At 38.8% G+C, this 24,802-nt stretch overlaps 1 protein-coding gene across 3 annotated transcripts in view; it reads right to left on the bottom strand.

The window, feature by feature from the left end:
* Positions 1-24,802, bottom strand: part of MAP3K5 (mitogen-activated protein kinase kinase kinase 5) — a 215,933-nt gene that overhangs the window by 59,173 nt on the left and 131,958 nt on the right. For all 3 annotated transcript variants that reach the window (XM_067701965.1, XM_067701964.1, XM_067701966.1), the window contains exons 11-14: positions 16,182-16,289; positions 10,396-10,445; positions 7,749-7,844; positions 4,047-4,128 (exon numbers count right to left, since the gene is read on the bottom strand). In XM_067701965.1, coding sequence (XP_067558066.1) covers positions 4,047-4,128; positions 7,749-7,844; positions 10,396-10,445; positions 16,182-16,289 — 336 coding nt within the window. The remainder of the gene's footprint in view (positions 1-4,046; positions 4,129-7,748; positions 7,845-10,395; positions 10,446-16,181; positions 16,290-24,802) is intronic.

Below are 24,802 nucleotides of genomic sequence, written 5' to 3'. Positions count from 1 at the left end.
GGGGGTGAGGCTGGAGCAGAAGTTGCTCTGAGGTGTCTGGCTTGGGTGACAGTGTAGATGCCCTTGTTCTTAGTGAAGCTATGAAAGGCTGGGAGAACAAAAACAGGGACCACAGCTGATAAGTGTTAGAACTCTTACAGTTAACTGTAATTCATTGTTCAGTGATTTCAATATAAATTTATTAATACATTAAACTATTTAAGATATGGGTTCATAACCCTTCCATTTCAAAAGACAGCCTTGAATCAAAAAACATGGCCTTGAATCAAAAGAAGTTGTTTCTCTTTCTGTTTAAAAACAGAAAAGTCCACTGAAAGTGGTATTGAGCTATATTTAAAAGACCTGGTACAGTTTATACTAACCTTGAAAATTATAAAAAATGTGAGCTAGGAAAGGACATTTAAGATCTTCTTGTTCAACTCTCATGTAAGGAATGATATCATCTTAACCCAGCAGGAGTGAGGATTTTGTCCAAAGTTATAAAACTGGCTACTGGCAAAGTTAGAGCCAGAACCCAAGACCACTGACCCCAGCACAAGGATCTTACCAGAGCAGAGTCTAATATGATCAGTTGGAGGAGGGGTCTGACCATGACCCGAAGGAGGCTGAATCCCTCCCACAACTATAATGCTTCAAAGAAACCTTGGTTTTTTAAATCAAAAAGAAAAGTAAATCTTAACTTGGGCTTAGAATAAGAAGTTTTTCAAACACCAGGAAGTCTAAGGATTAGCTTCAAATTTGTGGTTTATGGAACCACATTAATAGTTAATGTTTGCCAAATGCTGATGCCACCCCAAGTGAAGTTAAAAACTTTTTAAAAGCATCTGATCTTTCCAACATTTTAATTTTGTTTTGGGCCAAGGTACCCAAAGGCTTCAGGAATAATTGGCACATGTATTGAAACAATTTTAATTCTATCTCAAATGAAGGTAAAGACCAGAAAATAATTATTCTGCATATAAATCTCCAAAGGAATCCTTCTTGTTTATACTATGAAGAATGGGAAGAGGAGGAATTGTTTTTGCTACGTCACTGATGGGCTGAAGTTTGAGTTCAGTTTGTGGTAATGAAATTAAGGAATTCATTTTAATCAAATATTTAGAATACTGAAAAAATAATGTTAGTCGAGAATGTTGAAAATAGCTAAGAAATGTGATCAAGGGTATAATGGAGTTATCATAAGTTATGTAAAAATATAAGTTAAGGTTATTTAATAACTCATATTGTATAGGTGTTCTGGCTACAAAGGGACATTCCGTGAGAGGGAGAGCCAAGATGGATTTCATCATCTTCACAGCCCAGCACATCACCGTATCCATTCATTAATGTTATGCTAACAGAACACCCAAGACTACAACATCAGCAATGTCACTAGTGGCAAAATGGCAAACTAAGCCAAAATATTACTTCAATACTTAAAACAGGTACTCTTGAATTCACTGTATAGACTATACAGTCCACTGGGAATACTGCAGAAGTCATTCTATGTCATAGACTTTAAATTATTCTGACAGAATGCAAAGGACAGAAGTACACGAGTGTTTTTCTAACATTAAAAGGATAATGGGACTTCCCTGGTGGCGCAGTGGTTAAGTCTCTGTGCTCCCAGTGCAGGGGGCCCGGGTTCGATCCCTGGTCAGGGAACTAGATCCCACATGCATGCCGTAACTGACAGTTCATATGCCACAACTAAGGAGCCCGCAAGCCTCAACTAAGACCTGACACAACCAAATAAAAATAAATAAATAATTTTTTTTTTTTTTTTTTTTTTTAAGGAATAGTATACCTGTGCTTTCTTGAGAAGTATGAGTTAGGAGCACTTTGATGAATCGGAGAGCACTGGTATGAGATGGTTTTTGTAAGGTCAGTAGACCTACTAAAACTCTCTGGATATTCCTAGGAAGAAATCTGAGCACTTTCCTCCATCTTTGGCTGGTGAGTGTTCTCAGCGTTTGCAGGAGAACTGTCTGATCAAGAAGGGTGTCTTACAAAATCCACCCCATTTAGTACCACTGCACACAGATCAGGAGACCTTGACCCTGGATCTTCTTGACAGCTCTCTGAACAGTGATCTACCTACCCCTTTTACATTATAGGAGACTGAGTCAGGAAAATCAGCTGGCCAGATTCACCACAAATTCTAAGGCAATTAAAGCCATGTTCTGCAATGCATAGGGTTAAATGAGTTTCTAAAGCAGAGTCTCTCAACTGTTGATTCAATCAATTATGAAGACCAAGCTTGTCTAACATGGATACCATAGCCTGTCTGTGCTATGTGTATTTTGGGTAAGATGGATTTAGTTTTTCAAAGAAGGGTATGAAATAAAGGATAGCTATCACTGTTACTGCTTTTGTAAACCCAGCAATTTATGATACTGTAAAGTAACTTTATGGATTTTCAAATCTATCCACTTGCTAATTTATTACTAATGGAACTGTTTCATTTTCATTTTCTTTGTTAACTTTTACCCTGGCCGTTGCTATGTATCAAGTGATTCTAAATTTAACCCAAATAAAAACAGAGATAATGAGGTGCAGTCAAAAGAGCACTGATGTAGAAACCAAGAGATCTAGTTCCTACCCACAATCACTTAAATAAGAAAATATAACAGTGCAAAATATAAAGCATAACAAATAAGAAGTATTGTCTATAGTACTTCTGCAGACAGCAAGCTAGTGCGTGGGAAAGATTTCTTTTTTCCTAATTAGGCCTATCATCTTTTTATAACTTAAAGGAAAGAGGCTTAGGCTTAGCCAGGAATATCAAAAGCTACACAACTGCTAGAGAAGTATAGAACTTAACTACAGGCAGAATTAACAATTGGTTATTATATTTAAATTTCCCTCGACTGTTACCCTACTACTTCAACGCTTACCTAAAACTTCTAGCCTACGAGATGACATTATCCAAGTGATCTAATACACTAGGTATACCAGTCAGGTTGGTGTTCTAGTTTCTTCAATTTCAGTTTGACATTAGAAATGTAATTTTCATATTGCTTGGATTCAGAATTCGGTCCCAAGTCATACACTGGGAAAGGCTTGGAGGAAACAGAGGCCCACTAACACGCCTGGAGAAGCGTCAACCTTCAGACACTGAAGATGCTCTAGTGCGAGAGTCAGCTCTCTTGAAAGTCCCCAGCACTGTCCTCACTGTGGTGGCAGCCTGTGCTATACACAGCAGAAAGACATGATGGAGAAAATGGACACAGTCGAAAAATAGGTGTCTGCAGTGTACTGTATCTAGGAGGCACAAGGAAAAGCACTGCGGTCAGAGCAACAGCACTGGGGTGATTGTTATCACCTCCTCTCTCTTTTTTTGGGGGGAGGGTACGTGGGCCTCTCACCGCTGTGGCCTCTCCCACCGCGGAGCACAGCCTCCGGACGCACAGGCTCAGCGGCCATGGCTCACGGGCCCAGCCGCTCCGCGGCATGTGGGATCTTCCTGGACTGGGGCACGAACCCGCGTCCCCTGCATCGGCAGGCGGACTCTCAACCACTGCGCCACCAGGGAAGCCCTCATCTCCTCTCTTTATTCTGTTAATCTTCCATTGTTTCAGGTTCTCTGCTTAAGCATACAAATGAGGACCACGAATGCTTCTAACATTCAGAATTTTCACTGAATTTTGCTTGTCTGAATTGCAACATAACTCAGAGAAGAAAAAAAAATGTGTAAGGGCACTGTGACTCTTGCATTGAGGGCTATCAGCACCCTCAAAGGTAAAGCATAGTTACTCACATCAGAGTAAGACACAAAAAACTCAGTATTCCTGACTAAGAGTTCTCCAATGTTTGCTTTTTAGCCCTTTTTAACCAAAGGAATTCTAGAAGCTGCTTTTAAACATTAAGGGAAAGTTTACAGACTCTGGCTGAGCTCTCTACCCTTTGTCACTACTCACGAAGCACGCGCGTGCGCGCGCGCGCACACACACACACACACACACGCACGCACACCCCTTTCCCTCAGTAAAGCTTTAAATAGTTCATTCTAAAAAATTAGCCACAGAGAAATTTAGTAAAATGAACTCAGAAACCAAAGTCATTACCTCCAGGGAGTCACCTTCACAATCTCCTTCCTCTGTATTTCTCCCCTTCTCTTCAGTAATGGTGTTCACCATTTCAAAAAACCTGCAGTGAAAATTGGTATGTGGTCACTCGTAATACATAAGATATTACATATAAGCAAGCACGTTTCAAAGTGACTTCAGAGCAAAACAAATGGGACCTAGAAGAGTCAGGCAATAAACAAAATATCTGCATCAGTGCAAAAAATATGATTTTTCATATTTTTGGTAGGATTTGCCGGAAATTTCTGACCTAATGCCTCAAGTAATAGTAACATGATATGTTACAGAATTAGAACAGTAAGGCTAGACAAGGTCACAGAAATGTTAAGAATGTGGACTTGAATATCATACCAAGGTTGCTAGTATTTGTGTGATTTGGGGCAAGTTTCTCCACCTCTCTGAGCCTCGTTCTTTAATTATAAATGGGGAATATGAGTACCTATCTTACAGGTTGTTGTGAAGATGACTTGAGGTAATACTTGTAAAGTGCTCAGCACAGGGCACTCATTAAATATTAGCTATTATTGTTTTGCTGCTGTTAATATTACTATTTTTAACGGGACATAACAAAAATACTCAGATTCTGGAATAGTGTCTCTAAATTCTGAGCTGACTCTGCGACACAGTGTTGGCCACTACATTTGATCTCAGTTACTGAATCTTCTGCCTGAGCACCTCAGTGTCATACATGTGGGGTCCCATATATACAGTCTGCAAAATACTGATGGAATCAGGAACGGCTAGCTTGTATGTTTGTGACAGAAGCCACTTTTCTGTTGGTGACAAACATTTTCTTCAGGAACTATTCTTGTAAAGTTCCTTTTTTTTTTTTCTTCCTAGAGGTCATTTCAGAGCTCCCCCCCAAAATTATGGTAAGAAACAGATTTCCCTCTGCAACGCTAGCTGTGTCTATCCATTCAGAAGGGATGCTAATGGTTTCTAGCCCAGAGGTGGAGTAAGGGAGGCACTGTGAACAGAACTGATGATCTCACAGGCAGGTGATGCTGTGCACTGCCAGCCCAAGGGAAGAGCAGGTTACTGTGTGACAAGAAAAGTCTCCCTAACACAACTCAGAACGTTTATGCTATCTCTGTACCTATGAGATAATAGAAAATAAATATTGGTCTCTGCCCCCCAGGTTCTGGCCCAGAACTCCTAAAACCCTTGTAAGTGATAAGAACACTACGAGCATCTCCTGTGTTCTAATATTTGTCTAAGACCCCATCTCTAACATAGGGCTCCTAAAACCTTCGTAAATTCCTAAGTGATACAGAACCAGGAGCATCTTTTGTTCTAACGAAGCGACTCTGGGTGGACTCCTGGATGGGGCTGGTCAAGACCAAGCCACGATCAGAAGCTTGGACTTTTCAGCTTCACTCCCCCACCTTCCTCCAGAGAGGGGAGAGGGGCTGGAAATAGAGTTAATAATTGTTCATGCTTACATGAGGAAGCCTCCATAAAATCCCAATAGTAGCGGGTTCAGAGAGCTTCTGGGTTGGTGGACATACCCATACAGGGAGGGTGATGCACCCCAACTCCACAGGGACAGAAGCTCCTGCACTGGGGACCCTCCCAGACCTCACCTTAGACATCGCTTCATCTGGCTGTTCATCTGTCTCATGTCCTTTAATAAACTGGTAAATGTAAGTAAGTGTTTCCCTGAGTTCTGTGAGCCTCTCTAGCAAATTAATCGAACCCAAGAAGGGGGTCGCTGGAACCTCTGATCTATAGCTGGTATATCTAAAGCACAGGTGATAATCTGGGCTTGTGACTGGTATCTGAAGTCAGGGGAAGAGACGGTCTATGGGACTGAGCCTTTAACCTGTGGGATCTCACTCTATCTCCAGGTAGACTGAGTTCAATTGTAGGTGTCACAGAGAATTGCTTGTTGTGGGGTAAAACCTCCACACATCTGGGGACCAGAAATGTCAGAAATAAAGTGTTTTGTGTGAGGAATAAAGGAGACACGAAGGAAAGAAACACAGTAGGGAAGAACTGGGTTTTTTTCCTACACAGGAAGGAAAAAACCTTTTCTTATACAGTACCTCTTATCATCCATCCATCCATCCAACAAATACTCATCAAGTTTCCACTAGGATAAAAAACTGTTCTGGCCTTTGGGAATATGACAATGAACAAAATAGACAAAGTCCATTATGGAGTTGGAAGCCTCTCTATGGAGTCTGCGTGTGATGCCTAGTTCCTCACTCTTCCTTTCTCTATATATACATTCTTTGGAGGTTAAAGACAAGACAAGAAAATCCCAAACCTGATCAGAATGATGGTATGCTCCGATGAAGATTACATATCCTGATGAGTTACAGACAAAAGCAAGTTCAACCAAAAGGAAGAACATGAAAGACCTAAACAAATTCTAGGTTTAAAGATAGACTTTAAGATGTGAGGTAAGGATTTCCATCAGCTACTCGCACAAAGATTTTCAACACCAACTTTTCTAAATAGAACATAACACTTCTAGTGGGGCGGGAGTACAGTGTAATTTTTAGATGCTTGGATTCTGGAGTAACGTGCCCGGTTCAAATCCCGGGTTTTATGCTTTTTGGCTATATACGATTATAGGTAGTTAAACTCTCCAAGACTCTACTTTTTTTTTTTTTTTACTCTTTTCAACAAAAATATTAATATTACCTACCTAATAAATTTTATTTGAAGATTAAAATAGATATGAGGTCTGAGGTCATTACTCCGTAAATCTTAGCTATAATTATCACTGAAACAAATGAAGAGCCTTGAGAATTCAAGTGTAAGTAGAAAAGTCGACCATACACGTGCTAGGAATTCTTTCTTATTTCCAAGTCATTTTACTACACATTTTACAATAATAAAGATAAAACTTTAGCTAAGAATCTTAAATTAAACATACATATTTTTAGTACCAAGATTAAAATGATTGACTGTATATTGGAGCTAGCATATCAATCATTTATAATGGGGTCAAACAGTGATTATTTGAAAGAACCACCCCAGCAAAATCTTAAGTCCAAGCTGGCTTTTTCCTGCACGTTGGTGTCTAAATTGTCACGCACTTCTATAGGTCCCCACAATTAGTCACTGTGTTCTAAGGGACCAGGAAGTACTTAGTCATTAGCCCAAGACAAATATACCCAGGGAGGTTAACCCAAATATACAATGCAGTCCATGTATTTTTGGATTATCTTTTATGGGTGTAGATTACATCACTGGCTCTTAGCTCAAGTTGTTCCTCCACCTAAAAATCCAATATAATTCGTCGAGGGTCGGGCTCAGGCACTTTCTAGAGCCCACCAGTTGATTCTAATATGAACCAGAGTTAGGAGCCACTGTTGCAGACGATGGTGAGATTATTCGAAAGAATTCAAGAATGAAAATTTTGGTAATCACATAATACATGACCACTTTAAAAATGAGTCATAATACTTGGCAACTAACTGGTAAATTTGGTTAATGTTTTGTCTAAGGAAAAATAAATTACGACTAAGAAAAAGGTTCATTTATTAAAGAAAGTTCCCCAAATTCTCAGTTAAACATGCCACATGATTATAAGATATCAGTGCAAATGAAATATTTATATAAGCACATGGCCATGAATTCTTTACAGGAGCTACATGTTCATTCATTAATTAAAAATAATGATCAGGTAAGAACAGTCTTTTTCACACATAAACAGTGACTAATACGTACTTTTTACAATGAAGTTCTGTACAGAAATAGATTTGGAAATCATCAGAATTGTGAAGCACATAAAGAAAACAGCATCGTTCTTCAAATTTAGAAACACTGAAACAAACAAAGAATTATTCACAGTAATCTCAATACTTCCATGTACTGTAATGAAAAACAAATACTTTTTATATTCAGTCCCAATTATGATATCAGTGTGGTTTATACCAAAGTGTTATAAATAGCACTTTAAAAAGTGACATTCCCTGTACCACAACACTAAAATTATTTAATATTCTGAGCATTATCCTCCTGCTTGTATCGGCAGATAATGTTGCTCTGGGGTGTTGTAGGCACACAAGCCATGTGTCCTACAACTTAGCATGGGGAAGGGGTCTTGCCTGCTGTAGCACTAAACTGTGTGCTTGAGAGAAAAGCGTAAATATCAACTGGCTTACTGACCTTGGTGATTCTGGTTCCGTAAGATGTGTCGAACAATAAAATGCTTCCGAAGTAGGAAGGCAATGTGTGGAGGCAGGTAAAGCACCTCATTATTGTAGAGATTATAAAGGAGTGAAGAAATATGAAACAGCAGTTGGTTTGGACTCAGCAAGTCCTTTACTTTACAGAAATTGAAACAATTTTGAGTTTACCAGTCAGGCCACGCTCTTTTTTTTTTTTTTTTTTTTTTGTGGTACGCGGGCCTCTCACTGTTGTGGCCTCTCCCGTTGTGGAGCAGAGGCTCCGGACGCGCAGGCTCAGCGGCCATGGCTCACAGGCCCAGCCGCTCCGCAGCATGTGGGATCTTCCCGGACCGGGGCACGAACCCATGTCCCCTGCATCGGCAGGCGGACTCTCAACAACTGCGCCACCAGGGAAGTCCCCAGGCCATGCTCTTTTATGCCAAGGGTTGGCAACTATTTTCTGTAACAGGTCACAGAGTAAATATATCAAGCTTTGTAGGCCACACTACTCAGTTTTGCTGTTGGAGCAGCCTTAGGCAATACATAAATGAATGAACATGGCTGAGTTCCAATAAAACTTCATTTACAAAAACAGGCAGCGGGCCATATTTGGCCTGTGGGCTATAGTTCTCCAATCCCTATTTTATGCCTCTGCATCTGCTGTTCCTTCCATTTGGAATGCACATCATTTTTGACTTTTTAAAGAAATTCTATTTACCATTTAAGGCCCACCTTAGAGCTTACCCTCTCTCCCTTCACTACTTCTACCTGAAACAGAAAGACTTCCTCTTGTCCCTCTGGTCTTTGAACATACATCTGTTAATCTCACACTGTACTATCATTAGTTGTTAAATGTGTGCTGCTCTGCTGGGCTGTGAGTGCTTCAAGAGCAGAGTTCATGTCTTAGTCCTTTGTGTATCCTTAGCAGAACAGGACTCAACATTTGACAGATAGCTGCTGCTCAATAAATGCCCATTGGCCGAGCTGAACAAGTCCTAAGCTGATGCAAGACAAACTGCTGACAGCTGGATTTTCTTCTATAGTTTGTCTTCTATTTATAGAGGAGGAAGTCAAGAAAAGTTAGCTCTCTTTGAAGTCACACGATGGAACTCAAGTTTCTCAACATATAAACCAACAGTAGCTGCATATAATCATTCCATGCTGATAAAGTGAAATTTATGTTTACCATACTTTCCTAGATGGATGGCTTAAAAAGGCAGCAGTAAGTAATGAGTGTCTTGCTAATGACTGGTCTTAAAAATTAAATATTAAGAGAGTAATGCTTTATTTGAGAAGGCATGGATTGGAAAGATATATATTGAGTCAGTCTGGCCTGTTTCTGTTCACATCATTCATGAGGTAACAGGCGTTTTTACCAGGCAAACTCCAATTATCAGTGACCCAGACGACTCTGCCAGTTCATATGCTCCAACAAAACCAATTACTATTATGCCAAAAGCAACAGAGTATTGCATAACTGGCACACAGAAATCTGATTTTTCTCATTTCTGTTTATATGGGGCACACAGTAGTAAACACAACTAATTTGGTTTGAAATTTGCAAGAGCTGGTGTCTCATAAACTTCTGTAGAACAAGTATGTAAACATTTAACCAGTGGCTCTTGATTCTGAAATAAATCTCATTTCTAAACCCCAGGAATTGGCATTAGGATGGCAATGCCAGAACTGAAGGGAGCCACTGTAACCTCAAGAACACTTCATTAACGGTGACCTCAGGAAAAGTTGTAGAAAAATGAATTCCCATAATCTCACCATATTAATATTAGCTACAGGACACAATCTGGCAGATGGTATGTATGTTTTCAATACATCTAAGGAGAGATTAGTTCCTGGGATACCAAAAGACCAGAAAAACCATCCTCTAACATAAACCCAGCTAGAGAGGACCCCACACAGCTCACTTTTATCCTCACCTTGACTCTGGTCCACAGTTCACATTTATCTCTCTGTCACCACATTTTAAGTAGGTGACAAGTGCAAGTGCAGAGTCAGTTCAAACAGTGAAGGTTTTATTGCAAATTTTTTGTAATGGAGATAAAGAGTCTGAAGAAGGCTGAGCATTTTCACCAACAGAAGGATTCTTGAAGTTCTTTGCCTTTTTAAATCATGACTACAAGTCCTATCCAAGACATTCACACTCTAGAAAAACATCTAAGTAAACGAAATGCACCAAGGAAACTTACCTCACTCCCCTGACAGAAGAAGCACTAAAATTCCACTCATGTATACCTTTCTAGAACACAGGGGAAGAACAACAACAAAGGTTGAGTCATCCAAATGAAAATAACATAACAGTAATTTTGTTTTATTACTTTTAAAAAATATACACAGAGTCATTTTTCCTAGTGCATAATTCTCCACAGACAAACTATCTGGATGGAAACTGCAGTTCATTCTCAAGCCACAAGGGTGATATTTACTCTACTTAATAATTTCTGTACTTCAATAAAACAGCTTCCAAGAGAACCTAGGAGAATTAGTCTTATTAAATTCTAAAACTTGATTTTTAGCAGATTAACATAATAACTGTAGAGCCTGAAATTTTCAAGTAAAAAAACCCAGTGATCAAGGTAATTCAATTATAGTTGAGCAATATTTCTTTTCTGAGAAAGAAAAACATTAATTTGAATAAAATCTCTTCAAGGTTTAAAGATAATTACTTCTGAATTATCTTTAGTTACATTTTCTAACCAAAATGGTGGTTCTATTTCTTTAGAAAATAGTTCAGCAAGTATGTATGTGTGTAGACACATGTATACGGTGTCCATCGTTGCTACAATGTGTTGTTACCTAATTTATGCAAAAGTCAATATGCTAATAAAGTTTAAACATAAGACATTTAATTATCATACGATAAACATGGATGATTTACAGGGCCAAGATGAAAAAAAAATGTGGGCATTTATTTCTTGAGTTTATTACTAAATCTGAGTTAAAACTAGTATTAAATTCATATGTATCTAAATTAAATAAATGACAAGCTAGATGGCATTCCCTATAAAAATATTTGTGACAATATACTGAATAGAATTAATAACAAATATTTTTATGGAAATAAAGGAGTTGATACATGTATGGTAGTTAATTCTGTATTGTATTGTTTTGTAGTCAATTCTGATTGCAGTTCAAATACTGTATTGTAGTCAATTTTGATTGCAGTTCAATTCTGTAAATGTAAAACAACCAGGGAAACAAGCTCTTATCCACCCACTTAAAATACTGCCAGAGGCTGAGGTCTTGGCTGGGCTAGTGAAATGGGTAATGAAGCCCATGGCTCTGAGATGGCCCAGAACTCTCCTTTTGGCCAAAGCAACTCAAAAAGCCATCATTTATATCCATAGCACCTAGTTCTTTGCTAGGACCATGCAACTTAAAAATAGATCCTCTCAAATCCAAAGTAGATTTACTAAAAAACTACTTTCAACGCACATCAGTCAGGTCATGGGGATGTGACCTGAATTAACTAACACAGAGCAAATGCTGCTGTGCACGAGGCCCAGAGAGGGCAGAGACCACAGAAAGGTACTCATGGAATGCGGCTTTCTTAACAGGAGTACAGAGGGACTTAAATTAAAATAGCAGCCTGCAGCTTCAGCTGGTAATTTGGAAAGTTGCTTCTAAATCCTGTCGGCCTCAGGTGACCTTCTAAAAATATGTGACCCGAGAGCTGCAGCTGTTACCTGCACGCTCCTTGCACACAATGCCGCCTTATCCTCAGAGCCTGCAACTGAGCTGCTTTCTAAGGCCATCCCCAGGATCAGGAGGTGGGGGTGAGTGCGGAGCGGGCAGGGCAGTGTATAAACCTGCGACGGAACACAGCAACTGACAAACACCTGCAAGACAGCCCTGGTAAAATCTATCCTCCATCAGCCCTGTTCTGGGAACAGCCGAGGAGAGATTTCCCAGATTGACTGGGCTGGTTTTGTAGGAAAGAAGTAGAGCATTTTCAGAATTTTAGGTTCCTGGAAGGTTGTGAGTGCCGCCAGGAAATGTTCCATTTCAGTGGTACAAAGCCCAGGGCCTGAGATGGAGTGATCTGGGAGGAGGAGTCCTCTCTCCCCACCTCCCTTGCCTCTCACCACAGAGAGGCGCTGCTGAGCTATAAAAGCCAACAGGTAAGGTAAAAGTCTTCTGGGTCCGTGTGGGAATCAGGGGAAAAGGGCAGAGCAGAGGCAGAACTGGAGTGATAATCAACCCCAACAAGCCCCAAACCAACACTCAACCTACTCCAGTCAGCACAAGCACCAATTTCTTGAAACTGGTTAGCCTCAGATGCTATGCCCCAGCTAGGGCAAGAATGAAGACAAGGAATTAATACTGAGTTAAGATGGCAGGAATGCCTGTGGCAGACACTGCTGGCTCCCCAGGCGACAGCCATTCCCATCCTTCTTTGCTAAGAAAAAATGAATTTTGTTCAGGTTCAGGTGGCAAGGTTTAGGGACGGTGAAATTGATTCCCTAAATTGGCCATGGTAAGCCCATTTCCCTTGCTGGTGATTGCCTTAGGCATGGACATGTGATGTAACTTTTGGTCCAGGGGAAAGGCCCTAACCTTCTTTGGATGCTGTCCACATGAAGTGATGCTTGGAGTTGCTATTTAAGACCACAAGAGAAAAAATAAGAGCACATAGAGAAGCCAACCAGAATTCTGACACTGTCAAGCCGCTGAAATTACCCCCAGAATGATCCACCTCAGAAGTTCTTGTAATATGGGACAATGTTTCCTTATTACTTAAGCCACTTTTAGTTGGGAATTTTGTAGTTAAAAACTTCCTTGATGGATGAGAGCATCATATCATCAAAATCTAGAATCTGGGATTAATATATTCCCCTAAGAAATTTCCCGGGTCTTCTCTGAGTGGCCACTGGTCGGAGCTGGAGTGAGGGAGGGGAGTCAACACCAAGTCCTCCACTGGGACCCTGCTACCTTGGCCTGACAAGCCACCAGATAGGCCAGGAGTGCTTAGCTTCAACCCTCAAAGGAGGGGAATTCTAAATAACAACGATTTAAAATATCTTGCAAATAACTTCTCTCTTCTTCATTCTAGGTTTTTCTTTCAGGTATTCATGAAGACTTTCTTCAAGCACCAACTTACTTTAAGCGGCAACCAGGGAGAGCTGTTAAAGGACTGGGATTTCAATTAATTTGCCCCTGACCATAGAGTAACTCTCAAAGACTCCCTGAACTCTTGGGACTTGGTATAATGACCTTAAAGTTTTGAAAATTGCAATATAAAGTATATACTAGCTCGTATAACTGTTCATCCCACATTTTAGAATGAAAATACTGAGAGAGGGAGTAGAGAAATAAATATGATAAATGAAAAGCAACACTCTGTTTTTCCAGTTTCAGAGGAAAAAAATTAAACATTCCATGACCAAAAAACCACTTCCTGTTTAACAGTAAGACCTATAAAACCTGTTGCTTATCTGTTATTTAATTACAGCCATTACAGTTGCTTTAAACTAATAAAATAATAACAAAGTTATCTTCATTGCTTGTCCTCATTCCAGTTATATCATTTCTATTTTAAAAAACAGAGAAAATGGTAGTGGTAATGAACACATTATGGATAGAACTAGGGTTTGCAAAGAAACTGACAAAAATTTAAAATGGAAACAGATTGATTTAAGAAAGCTTACATTTTTGAACAAGGACTATTTTTAGCACTAAAGGTAATAGGCAGTGGGGACAATGCAAATGTAATATTTCTTGATCAAAAGGTGGTAAAAATGGAAGCAGGACAATTCACAGCCTAAATCTATAAATCTTCTTAATGTACTAATTTATATCCTAATATACTTCTTAGCATAATATAAAAATTGTCTCTACAATTGTCACAAAACATAAGAGAATCAAAACAAGGCTAACTGTATTGAACATAGAACCTCCAGAAAAAGAAAATAATGACAACTGGAAATAGTACTCTTTTTCCAAAAATTTCTGGCTTACTTTCTCTTCTTTTTCTGTCTTCCAAATAACTTCTGGCTCTCCACTCACTCTCAGGGTCTGGCTAATCGCTAATTCCTTTAGCCACATTCTGTTTCCAAGTGTCCTTGGATAACCTTGCTCTTCCCAATCAAGCTTCTGAAAATCTCTCCCAGATAATAACGTTCATGTCTCTAACCTCTCTTGGTTTTGTAGTTTCAAGTGGATGGCTACTCTACTTCTGCTTATGAGAACATGTATGCATATAATTTAAAATAATGTAAATAAGACACTGTGTACTTTAAAACAAGGTTAATGAGATGCATATAGATATATTAGTCATTATCAATTTCATCATGACGGCACCACTCCAAGTGGAGTAGAGACTGGAGGTTCCAAGGACCCCCTCCTTCCGTTCAATTAATTTACCAGAGCCGCTGTCCCCTCCCTGGAGGTCAGGGGTGTGGGGATGAAAGTTCCAATCCTCTAATCACCTGGTTGGTTCCCCTGGCAACCAGACCCCATCCTTAGGTGTTTTCCAAACATCACCTCATTAACATAACAAAAGACACCTCTGTGGCTCTCAGCACCTAAGAAATTCAAGGATTTTAGGAACTCTGTGGCAGAAACAGGGCCTAAGATCAAATATATATTTCTTACTATAAATTGCAATATCACAGTTCCCTAATATAACACGAACAACCTCCCAAATGATTGCTGCCATGTCATCTAAGGAGAAGAGCAGGGTTAAATTCTGGGCTTTCAATGTTAGGGTTTGCGTACTGCCGCAATTTTATTACTGTTTTTGTTACTGTTGTTAAAATACACTCGGTATTCATTATATGTCAGGCTCTGTGCAGTAGACTCTACCTACATTATTTTGATTAATTTCACAACTTTTGAGGTGGATATTATTATTCCATTCCACAGATGAGAACACCGCAGCTTGGAGATGCCATGTTGCCCGAGGGATTTGAGCCCAGGTCTGTTGACTCAGACATTTCAAAAAACTGACACTGACATTTTAAAAAACTGCAACCCCATACCCTCAAATAGTCTTCCTAATTGCCTTTTCTGCTTTATTTCCCGCTTTTCACCATTTAATGTGCCTATATCTTTTATTTATTTGTTTATCTTCTGGTTCCCTGAGTAGAAGGTAAACTCCTGGGCAGGAATCTGGCCTATTTTGTATACACTGTTTTCCTCGTGCTTAACACAGAGCCTGGTAGTGCCTGTCACAGACTAAGTGCTCCATAAAGATTTGCTGAGTGCACGGATGATGTTTAAGGAAAATGAGAAGGGTATTTTACAAAGTAATTAAAAAAAACCCACAAAACTACTTTGCCACAAGACTCCTCATTTCTGTGGTTTATCCTATGGACTGGAATCAGCTCTTGAAAAGTTTCTATTTTTAAAAAATTGTAGGATGATTTGTACATGCATTAAAACTGATGAAATATAGAAATGTAAGGATTATCCAAATGATGGTTATGAGTGGAAATGAGAGCATTCAAGATTCTTTTGAAAACCAGTGGCAGCGCAGCCCACCTCATGTTATACCCAGCACATAAGTCAGCGGTAACCTGAAATGTAGCAGTTACTCTGATAACCAACCAGCGAGATGCAATTATAACTCTAATCATAACACCGTAAGACTAGAAATAGCGTTATTCTGACAGGCTTCCTAGAATTAAGATATGCATCCTTTAAATCATATATTTTAAGTATCAGGTCTTTGGCACATAATTTAATTTATAGCATGAATTTGTAAAACAGAAACAATCCCATTTTGGGTGCCCTTTGGAGGACTATGCCATCTATAATAAAAATACAAACAGTTGAATTATATTTTATTAAGTGAATGAAATCCATAACCAAAATCTAACAGTTTTTATATTACAGAATGTATTTATGCCAAGATAAATACACAGGAAGCTATTTCTTCTTAACTAATGTATATATTTGCTGGAATATATAAATGCCCAAGGGGTCTAAAGTCCTTCGCTACGAATACTCTTGTCTTAATAATTGCACAATTTACCTTGTCATCAGGAAGTACGTGCCAGATAGATATTGTCTTTTCCTCCACTTCATTGTTGATAGACAAATACGAAGGTTGATAGATTTTGGTTGGTTCTAATATTAATACCTTGAAAATATAAGGCTAATATTAGTGACTTAAGATTTAAGCCATTTAGAGCTGTTATAACAACACTGCACTGACACAGGAGATTAACGGATGAGGCTGAGTCCAACGCTGGAGTAAAACCATTTTAACTTCTGATTGTTGCTACCCCTATGAGTCCTTTGAGCATTTTATGGTATTAAACAATTATTATAAATTCCAATAATGCATCACCTTTCATTGCTAAAGAAATTAGAAATAAATGTTTGAAATCCATATGTTGGTTTGCTATCCCCAGGGAATATACTAATTTTATATATATACATATATATATATATATATATATATACACACACACGTATATATATATATTCAAAAACTTTTGTTTTATCTTATAATCAATACAGAATCTTTTATTTCAGTTTTTAAAAAAATTTTATTTTTTTATAGTTAATTTACAATGTTTCAGGTGTACAGAAAACTGATTCAGTTACACATAGATACATATCTATTCTTTTTCATATTCTTTTCCCATAATCTATTTCTATAAATATAAATGTGTCAAAGAAAGGCAGAAATGTGGTAAAACAAATAATTCTGTGCACAGAAAAGATTCCATATATAGAGTGTCACATACTTATTTTTGATTTTCTGCGGCCACACCTTACCATAAAGATGTAGTAGTATGGTTTTCATACCCTTATAAAGGGATTGAGAAATGATTTTGATTATTATTGAAAGAGTTTTATATATAAACCAAAGAAATGAACGTAGTTGCATGAAATAATAAAATGTTTTTGCACTGCCTTCCAGATAAGACCGGTGGGCTTCCCTGGTGGCACAGTGGTTGAGAGTCCGCCTGCCGATGCAGGGGACACGGGTTCGTGCCCCTGTCCGGGAAGATCCCACATGCCGCGGAGTGGCTGGGCCCGTGAGCCATGGCCACTAAGCCTGCGCGTCCGGAGCCTGTGCTCCGCAACGGGAGAGGCCACAACAGTGAGAGGCCCGCGTACCGCAAAAAAAGAAAAAAAAAAGATAAGACTGGTATCTTTAACAATGATTTAAACTTTGTGAGAGAAAGAGACTTTAACTGTGCTCCTGTTTTGGAGATATATGAGGGATATATGACAAGTGAGATGAGAATCTCCATCAAAGGACTGGATGATGTATTATATTATTGCTAATATCTCATATTAGGAGCAAATAACATTAAAATGCCACACGTGCCCTGATTTCAAAGGTGCTACAGATATTACCTATTTGTACAAACACTTAAAGGCACCTATCTAGCTCAAAATTTCTATGCAGTCTTAAGTAGAAATACTTGGAAAGAAAAGAAAATACTTAACACTCAGAGAAACTGGAATACTTTTTCTTTAAGTTCAGGTACAGAGAACTAGAGAAAGGGGATTAGAAAGACAAAATTTTCTTTACTTGAGCATAAAAAACTTTAAGGGCATAATGAATTCTTGGTCAGGCTCTAGCTATGAAAATAAGATGACATGTATCAAAATAAACACACAGTAAGAGCCCACTGGGGAACATAGTCTGATTCAGAAACATATTGTGTGAATCAAGGTCCAAATTCCCATCAACAGCTAAGTGGCACCAATGAATAATAATGAAAATCATTAATATTCAACCTGAATTTGGCAGAAATGGTGCTCTCAAATCTGAGTATCCCAGTGTTTGTGAAATTAAAACGAATAATAGGGAATAAAAGGTGGGTTTCCCAAAATCGCACCCAAGTCACTCCGCTGACAATGAGAACATACCTTGTTCCCTAATGACGTGGCCTGCTATCTAACATTAGAAAAGCACAGCACAGGTTATCTCCTGTCTCCTTAAACGATGGTGGTATTGTCTCAAATATTTCTAATAGATAAAATATGAACTATGTGTTTCTTATCTTGAGATATGGAATAAAAAACTGGTTGAAATTATTATTCTCTAATGCTCGCTGAGCCCTTTGAACTGGCCTTGAAACGACAAAATGTAAAGAATTTGTAGCACGTGCTGTGGATGTCACAGAAAGCCTGAGAAAAGACAAGAAAAAAGGAGGCAATTTGACAAAACCAGCTAGATACAACTTGCTAGAGAGTATACACATTCTTGCTTTTAGTTTCTAGTCTTTTATATAGGTTAACATTACAATTAACGGCTAACTTCTGAAGTGTGAAGGAAGACAGCAAGGCCTGTAAACTCTGAAGAGCAGATATTAAGTAGAGGTACATATCTAAGCTCCTATAGCGTCTGTGAAAACACCACCTCCTCTTCTTCTTGCCTGACATTAAGTGATGGGTTGATGGTCTCCAATGTAGGAAGGAAAGAAAATATACACAGAAGAGAGGTCAGGAAAAAGAATAAATCAACCTGAACTCAAATAATAATAAATGTTGGGACCTTTCATTTCCCAAAGAAACTTTCGCCTCTTTTCTTTTGCCCAGGGTCACACTTATTTCTTGGAAGCATGAGAATGGATATGGTAGTGAGATAAATGAAGACAATTAAATTAAATATTTTCTTTTTTTTTTTGTATTTTATTTTTATACAGCAGGTTCTTATCTTTTTTATATATATTAGTATATAAATGTCAACCCCAATCTCCCAATTCATCACACCACCACCACCACCCCCCCACCCTGCTTTCCCCCCTTGGTGTCCATATGCTTGTTCTCTACATCTGTGTCTCTATTTCTGCCCTGCAAACCGGGTCATCTGTACCATTCTTCTAGGTTCCACATACATGCGTTAATATACGATATTTGTTTTTCTCTTTCTGACTTCACTCCGTTTGACAGTCTCTAGATTTATCCACATCTCAACAAATGACCCAATTTCATTCCTTTTTATGGCTGATTAATATTCCATTGTATATATGTACCATATCTTCCTTATCTATTCGTCTGTCGATGGGCATTTAGGTTGCTTCCATGACCTGCCTATTGTAAATAGTGCTGCAATGAACACTGGGGTGCATGTGTCTTTTTTTTTTTTTTTTTTTGTGGTACGCGGGCCTCTCACTGTTGTGGTCTCGCCTGTTGTGGAGCACAGGCTTCGGACGCGCAGGCTCAGCAGACATGGCTCATGGGCCTAGCCGCTCCGCAGCATGTGGGATCTTCCTGGACCGGGGCACGAACCCGTGTCCCCTGCATTGGCAGGCAGACTCTCAACCACTGCATCAAAAGGGAAGCCCACATGTGTCTTTTGGAATTACGGTTTTCTCTGGGTATATGCCCAGTAGTGGGATTGCTGGGTCATATGGTAATTCTATTTTTAGTTTTTTAAGGAAGCTCCATACTGTTTTCCATGGTGGCTTTATCAATTCACATTCCCACCAACAGTGCAAGAGGGTTCCCTTTTCTCCACACCCTCTCCAGCATTTGTTGTTTCTAGATTTTCTGATGATGCACAATCTAACTGGTGTGAGGTGATACCTCATTGTAGTTTTGATTTGCATTTCTCTAATAATTAGTGATGCTGAGCAGCTTTTCATGTGCCTCGTGGCCATCTGTATGTCTTCTTTGGAGAGATGTCTATTTAGGTCTTCTGTCCATTTTTTAATTGGGTTGTTTGTTTTTTTAATATTGAGCTGGATGAGCTGTTTATATACTTTGGAGATTAATCTTTTGTCCATTGATTCATTTGCAAATATTTCTCCTATTCAGAGGGTTGCCTTTTCGTCCTGTTTATAGTATCCTTTGCTGTGCAAAAGCTTTTAAGTTTCATTAGGTCCCATTTGTTTATTTTCATTTTTATTTTCATTTCTCTATGAGGTGGGTCAAAAAAGATCTTGCTGTGATTTATGTCAAAGAGTGTTCTTCCTATGTTTTCCTCTAAGAGTTTTATAGTGTCCGGTCTTACATTTAGGTCTTTAATCCATTTTGAGTTTATTTTTGTGTATGGTGTTAGGGAGTGTTCTAATTTCATTCTTTTACATGTACCTGTCCAGTTTTCCCAGCACCACTTATTGAAGAGTCTGTCTTTTCTCCATTGTATATCCTTGCCTTCTTTGTCATAGATTAGTTGACACAAGGTGTGTTGGTTTATCTCTGGGCTTTCTATCCTGTTCCATTGATCTTCCTGTTTTTGTGCCAGTACCATACTGTCTTGATTACTGTAGCTTTGTAATATAGTCTGAAGTCAGAGAGTCTGATTCCTCTGGCTCCGTTTTTTCCCCTCAAGACTGTTTTGGTTATTCAGGGTCTTTTGTGTCTCCATACAAATTTTAAGATTTTTTGTTCTAGTTCTGTAAAAAATGCCATTGGTAATTTGATAGGGATTGCATTGAATCTGTAGATTGCTTTGGGTAGAATAGTCATTTTCACAATATTGATTGTTCCAATTCAAGAACATGGTATATCTCTCCACCTGTTGGTATCATCTTTAATTTCTTTCATCAGTGTTTATAGTTTTCTGCATACAAGTCTTTTGTCTCCCTAGGTAGGTTTATTCCTAGGTATTTTTTCCTTTTTGTTGCAGTGGTACATGGGAGTATTTCCTTTTTGTTGCAGTGGTACATGGGAGTATTTCTCTTTCATCATAATGATGATTAGTGTATAGGAATGCAAGAGATTTCTGTGCATTAATTTTGTATCCTGCAACTTTACCAAATTCATTGATTAGCTCTAGTAGTTTTCTGGTGGCATCTTTAGGATTCTCTATGTATACTATCATGTCATCTGCAAACAGTGACAGTTTTGCTTTTCCTTTCCAATCTGTATTCCTTTTATTTCTTTTTCTTCTCCGATTGCTGTGGCTAGGACTTCCAAAACTATGTTGAATAATAGTGGCAAGAGTGGACATCTTTGCCTTGTTCCTGATCTTAGAAGAAATGCTTTCAGTTTTTCACCATTGAAAATGATGTTTGCTATGGATCTGTCATATATGGCTTTTATTATGTTGAGGTAGGTTCCCTCTATGTCCACTTTCAGGATAGTTTTTATCAAAAATGGGTGTTGGGACTTCCTTGGTGGTGCAGTGGTTAAGAATCCACCTGCCAATGCAGGGGGGCACAGGTTTGAGCCCTGGTCTGGAAAGATCTCACATGCCAAGGAGCAACTAAGCCTGTGCGCCATAACTACTGAGCCTGCGCTCTAGAGCCTGTGAGCCATAACTACTGAAGCCCGTGCGCCTAGAGCATGTGCTCTGCAACAAGAGAAGCCACTGCAATGAGAAGCTTGTGCACCACAACGAAGAGTAGCCCCCGCTCACCGCAACTAGAGAAAGCCCACACACAGCAGCAAAGATCCAACGCAGCCATAAATAAATAAATTTATTAAAAAAAAAATGGTGTTGAATTTTCTCAAAAGCTTTTTCTGCATCTATTGAGACGATCATATGGTTTTTATTCTTCAGTTTGTTAATATGCTGTATCACATTGATTGATTTGCATACATTGAAGAATTCTTGCATCCCTGGGTTAAATCCCACTTGGTCATTGTATATGATACTTTTAATGTGTTGTTGGATTCTGTTTCCTGGTATTTTGTTGAGGATTTTTGCATCTATATTACTCAGCAATATTGGTCTGTAATCTTCTTTTCTTGTAGCATCCTTGTCTGGTTTTGGTATCAGGATGATGGTGGCCTCGTAGAATGAGTTTGGGAGTGTTCCTTCCTCTGCAATTTTTTGGAGTTTGAGCAGGATGGGTGTTAATTCTTCTCTAAATGTTTGATAGAATTCACCTGTGAAGCCATCTGGTCCTGGACTTTTGTTTGTTGGAAAATTTTTAATCACAGTTTCAATTTCAATACTTGTGATTGGTCTGTTCATATTTTCTATTTCTTCCTGGTTCAGTCTTGGAAGGTTATACCTTTCTAAGAATTTGTCCATTTCTTTCAGGTTGTCCATTTTATTGGCATAGAGCTGCTTGTAGTAGTCTCTTAGGATGCTTTGTATTTCTGCGGTATCCGTTGTAACTTCTCCTTTTTCATTTCAAGTTTTATTGATTGAGTCCTCTCCCTCTTTTTCTTGATGAGTCTGGCTAAAGGTTTATCAATTTTGCTTCTCAGTGAGCCAGCTTTTAGTTTTGTTGATCTTTGGTATTATTTTTTTGTTTCTATTTCATTTATTTCTGCTCTGATCTTTATGGTTTCTTTCTATCTACTAACTTGGGGTTTTGTTTGTTCTTTCTCTAGTTGCTTTAGGTGTAAGGTTAGATTGTTTATTTGAGATTTTTCTTGTTTCTTGAGGTAGGATTGTATTGCTATAAACTTCCCTCTTAGAACTGCTTTTGCTGCATCTCATAGGTTTTGGATCGTCATGTTTTCGTTGTCATTTGTCTCTAGGTATTTTTTGATTTCCTCCTTGATTTCTTCAGTGATCTCTTGGTTATTTAGTAACGTATTGTTTAGCCTCCATGTGTTTGTGTTTTTTGTGTTTTCTTCCCTGTTATTCATTTCTAATCTCATAGCATTTTGGTTGGAAAAGATGCTTGATATGATTTCCATTTTCTTAAATTTACCAAGGCTTGATTTGCGACTCAAGGTGTGATCTATCCTAGAGAATGTTCCATGTGCACTTGAGAAGAAAGTGTAATCTGCTGTTTTCGGATGGAATGTCCCATAAATATCAATTAAATCTATTTGGTCTATTGTGTCATTTTAAGCTTGTGTTTCCTTATTAATTTTCTGTCTGGATGATCTGTCCATTGGTGTAAGTGAGGTGTTAAAGTCCCCCACTACCACTGTGTTACTGTCAATTTCCTCTTTTATAGGTGTTAGCATTTGCCTTACATATTGAAGTGCTCCTAAGTTGGGTGCATATATATTTATAATTGTTGTATCTTCTTCTTGAATTGATCCCTTGATCATTATGTAGTGTACTTCCTTGTCTTTTGCAACATTTTTATTTTAAAGTCTCTTTTATCTGATATGAGTATTGCTACTCCAGCTTTCTTTTGATTTCCATTTGCATGGAATATCTTTTTCCATCCCCTCACTTTCAGTCTATATGTGTTCGTAGGTCTGAAGTGGGTCTCTTGTAGGCAGCATACATATGGGTCTTGTTTTTGTATCCATTCAGTGCACCTGTGTCTTTTGGTTGGAGCATTTAATCCATTCACATTTAAGGTAATTATTCATATGTATGTTGCTGTTACCATTTTCTTAATTGTTTTGGGTTTATTTTTGTAAGTCCTTTTCTTCTCTTGTGTTTCCCACTTAGAGAAGTTTCTTTAGCATTTGTTGTAGAGCTGGTTTAGTGGCACTGAATTCTCTTATCTTTTGCTTGTCTGTAAAGCTTTGGATTTCTCCATCGAATTTGAATGACAGCCTTGCCAGGTAGAGTAATTTTGGTTGTAGGTTCTTCCCTTTCATCACTTTAAATATATTGTGCCACTCCCTTCTGGCTTGTAGAGTTTCTGCTGAGAAATAAGCTATTAACCTTATGGGAGTTTCCTTGTATATTATTTGTCATTTTTCCCTTGTTGCTTTTAATAATTTTTCTTTAATTTTTGTCAGTTTGATTACTATGTGTCTTGGCGTGTTTCTCCTTGGGTTTATCCTGCCTGGGACTCTCTGCACTTCCTGGACTTGGGTGACTATTTCCTTTCCCATGTTAGGGAAGTTTTCAACTATAATCTCTTCAAATATTTTCTCGGGTCCTTTCTCTGTCTCTTCTCCTTCTGGGACCCCTATAATGCAAATGTTGGTGTGTTTAATGTTGTCCCAGAAGTCTCAGGCTGTCTTCATTTCTTTTCATTCTTTTTTCTTTATTCTGTTCTGCAGCTGTGAATTCTACCATTCTGTCTTCCAGGTCACTTATCCGTTCTTTTGCCTCAGTTATTCTGCTAGTGATTCCTTCTAGTGTCTTTTTCATGTCATTTATTGTACTCTTCATCTCTGTTTGTTCTTTAATTCTTCTAGGTGTTTTTTCTTTAATTCCTGTAGGTCTTTGTTAAACATTTCTTACATCTGCTTGATCTTGTCCTCCATTCTTTTTCCGAGGTCCTGGATCATCTTCACTATCATTATTCTGAATTCTTTGTCTGGAAAGTTGCCTGTCTCCACTTCATTTAAATGTTTTCCTGAGTTTTATCTTGTTCCTTCCTCTGGTACATAGTCTTCTGCCTTTTCATTGGCTATCTTTCTGTGAATGTGGTTTTCGTTCTACAGACTGCAGGACTCTAGTTCTTCTTGCTTCTGCTGTGCCCTCGGGTGGATGAGGCTATCTAAGAGGCTTGTGCAAGCTTCCTGATGGGAGGGACTGGTGGTGGGTAGAGCTGGGTGTTGCTCTGGTGGGCAAAGCTCTGTAAACCTTTAATCTGCTTGTCTGCTAATGGGTGGGGCTGAGTTCCCTCCCTGTTGATTGTTTAGCCTGAGGAACCCAGCACTGGAGGCTACAGGCTCTTTGGTGGGGTTCACGGCAGCCTTGAGGAGGGCTCCTGCCAAGGAGTACTTCCTGGAACTTCTTCTGCCAGTGTCCTTGCTCTCATGGTGAGATGAAGCCACCCCCCTCCTCTGCAGGAGACCCTCCAACACTAGCAGGTATGTCTGGTTCAGTCTCCTATGGGGTCACTGCTCCTTCCCCCTGGT

The sequence above is a fragment of the Pseudorca crassidens genome, chromosome 13, assembly GCF_039906515.1.
Source record: "Pseudorca crassidens isolate mPseCra1 chromosome 13, mPseCra1.hap1, whole genome shotgun sequence".
In the NCBI taxonomy this organism is placed as follows: Eukaryota; Metazoa; Chordata; class Mammalia; order Artiodactyla; family Delphinidae; genus Pseudorca; species Pseudorca crassidens.
The sequence above is the reverse complement of the archived record's forward strand: the minus strand, read 5'-3'. Positions and strand labels throughout refer to the sequence as shown.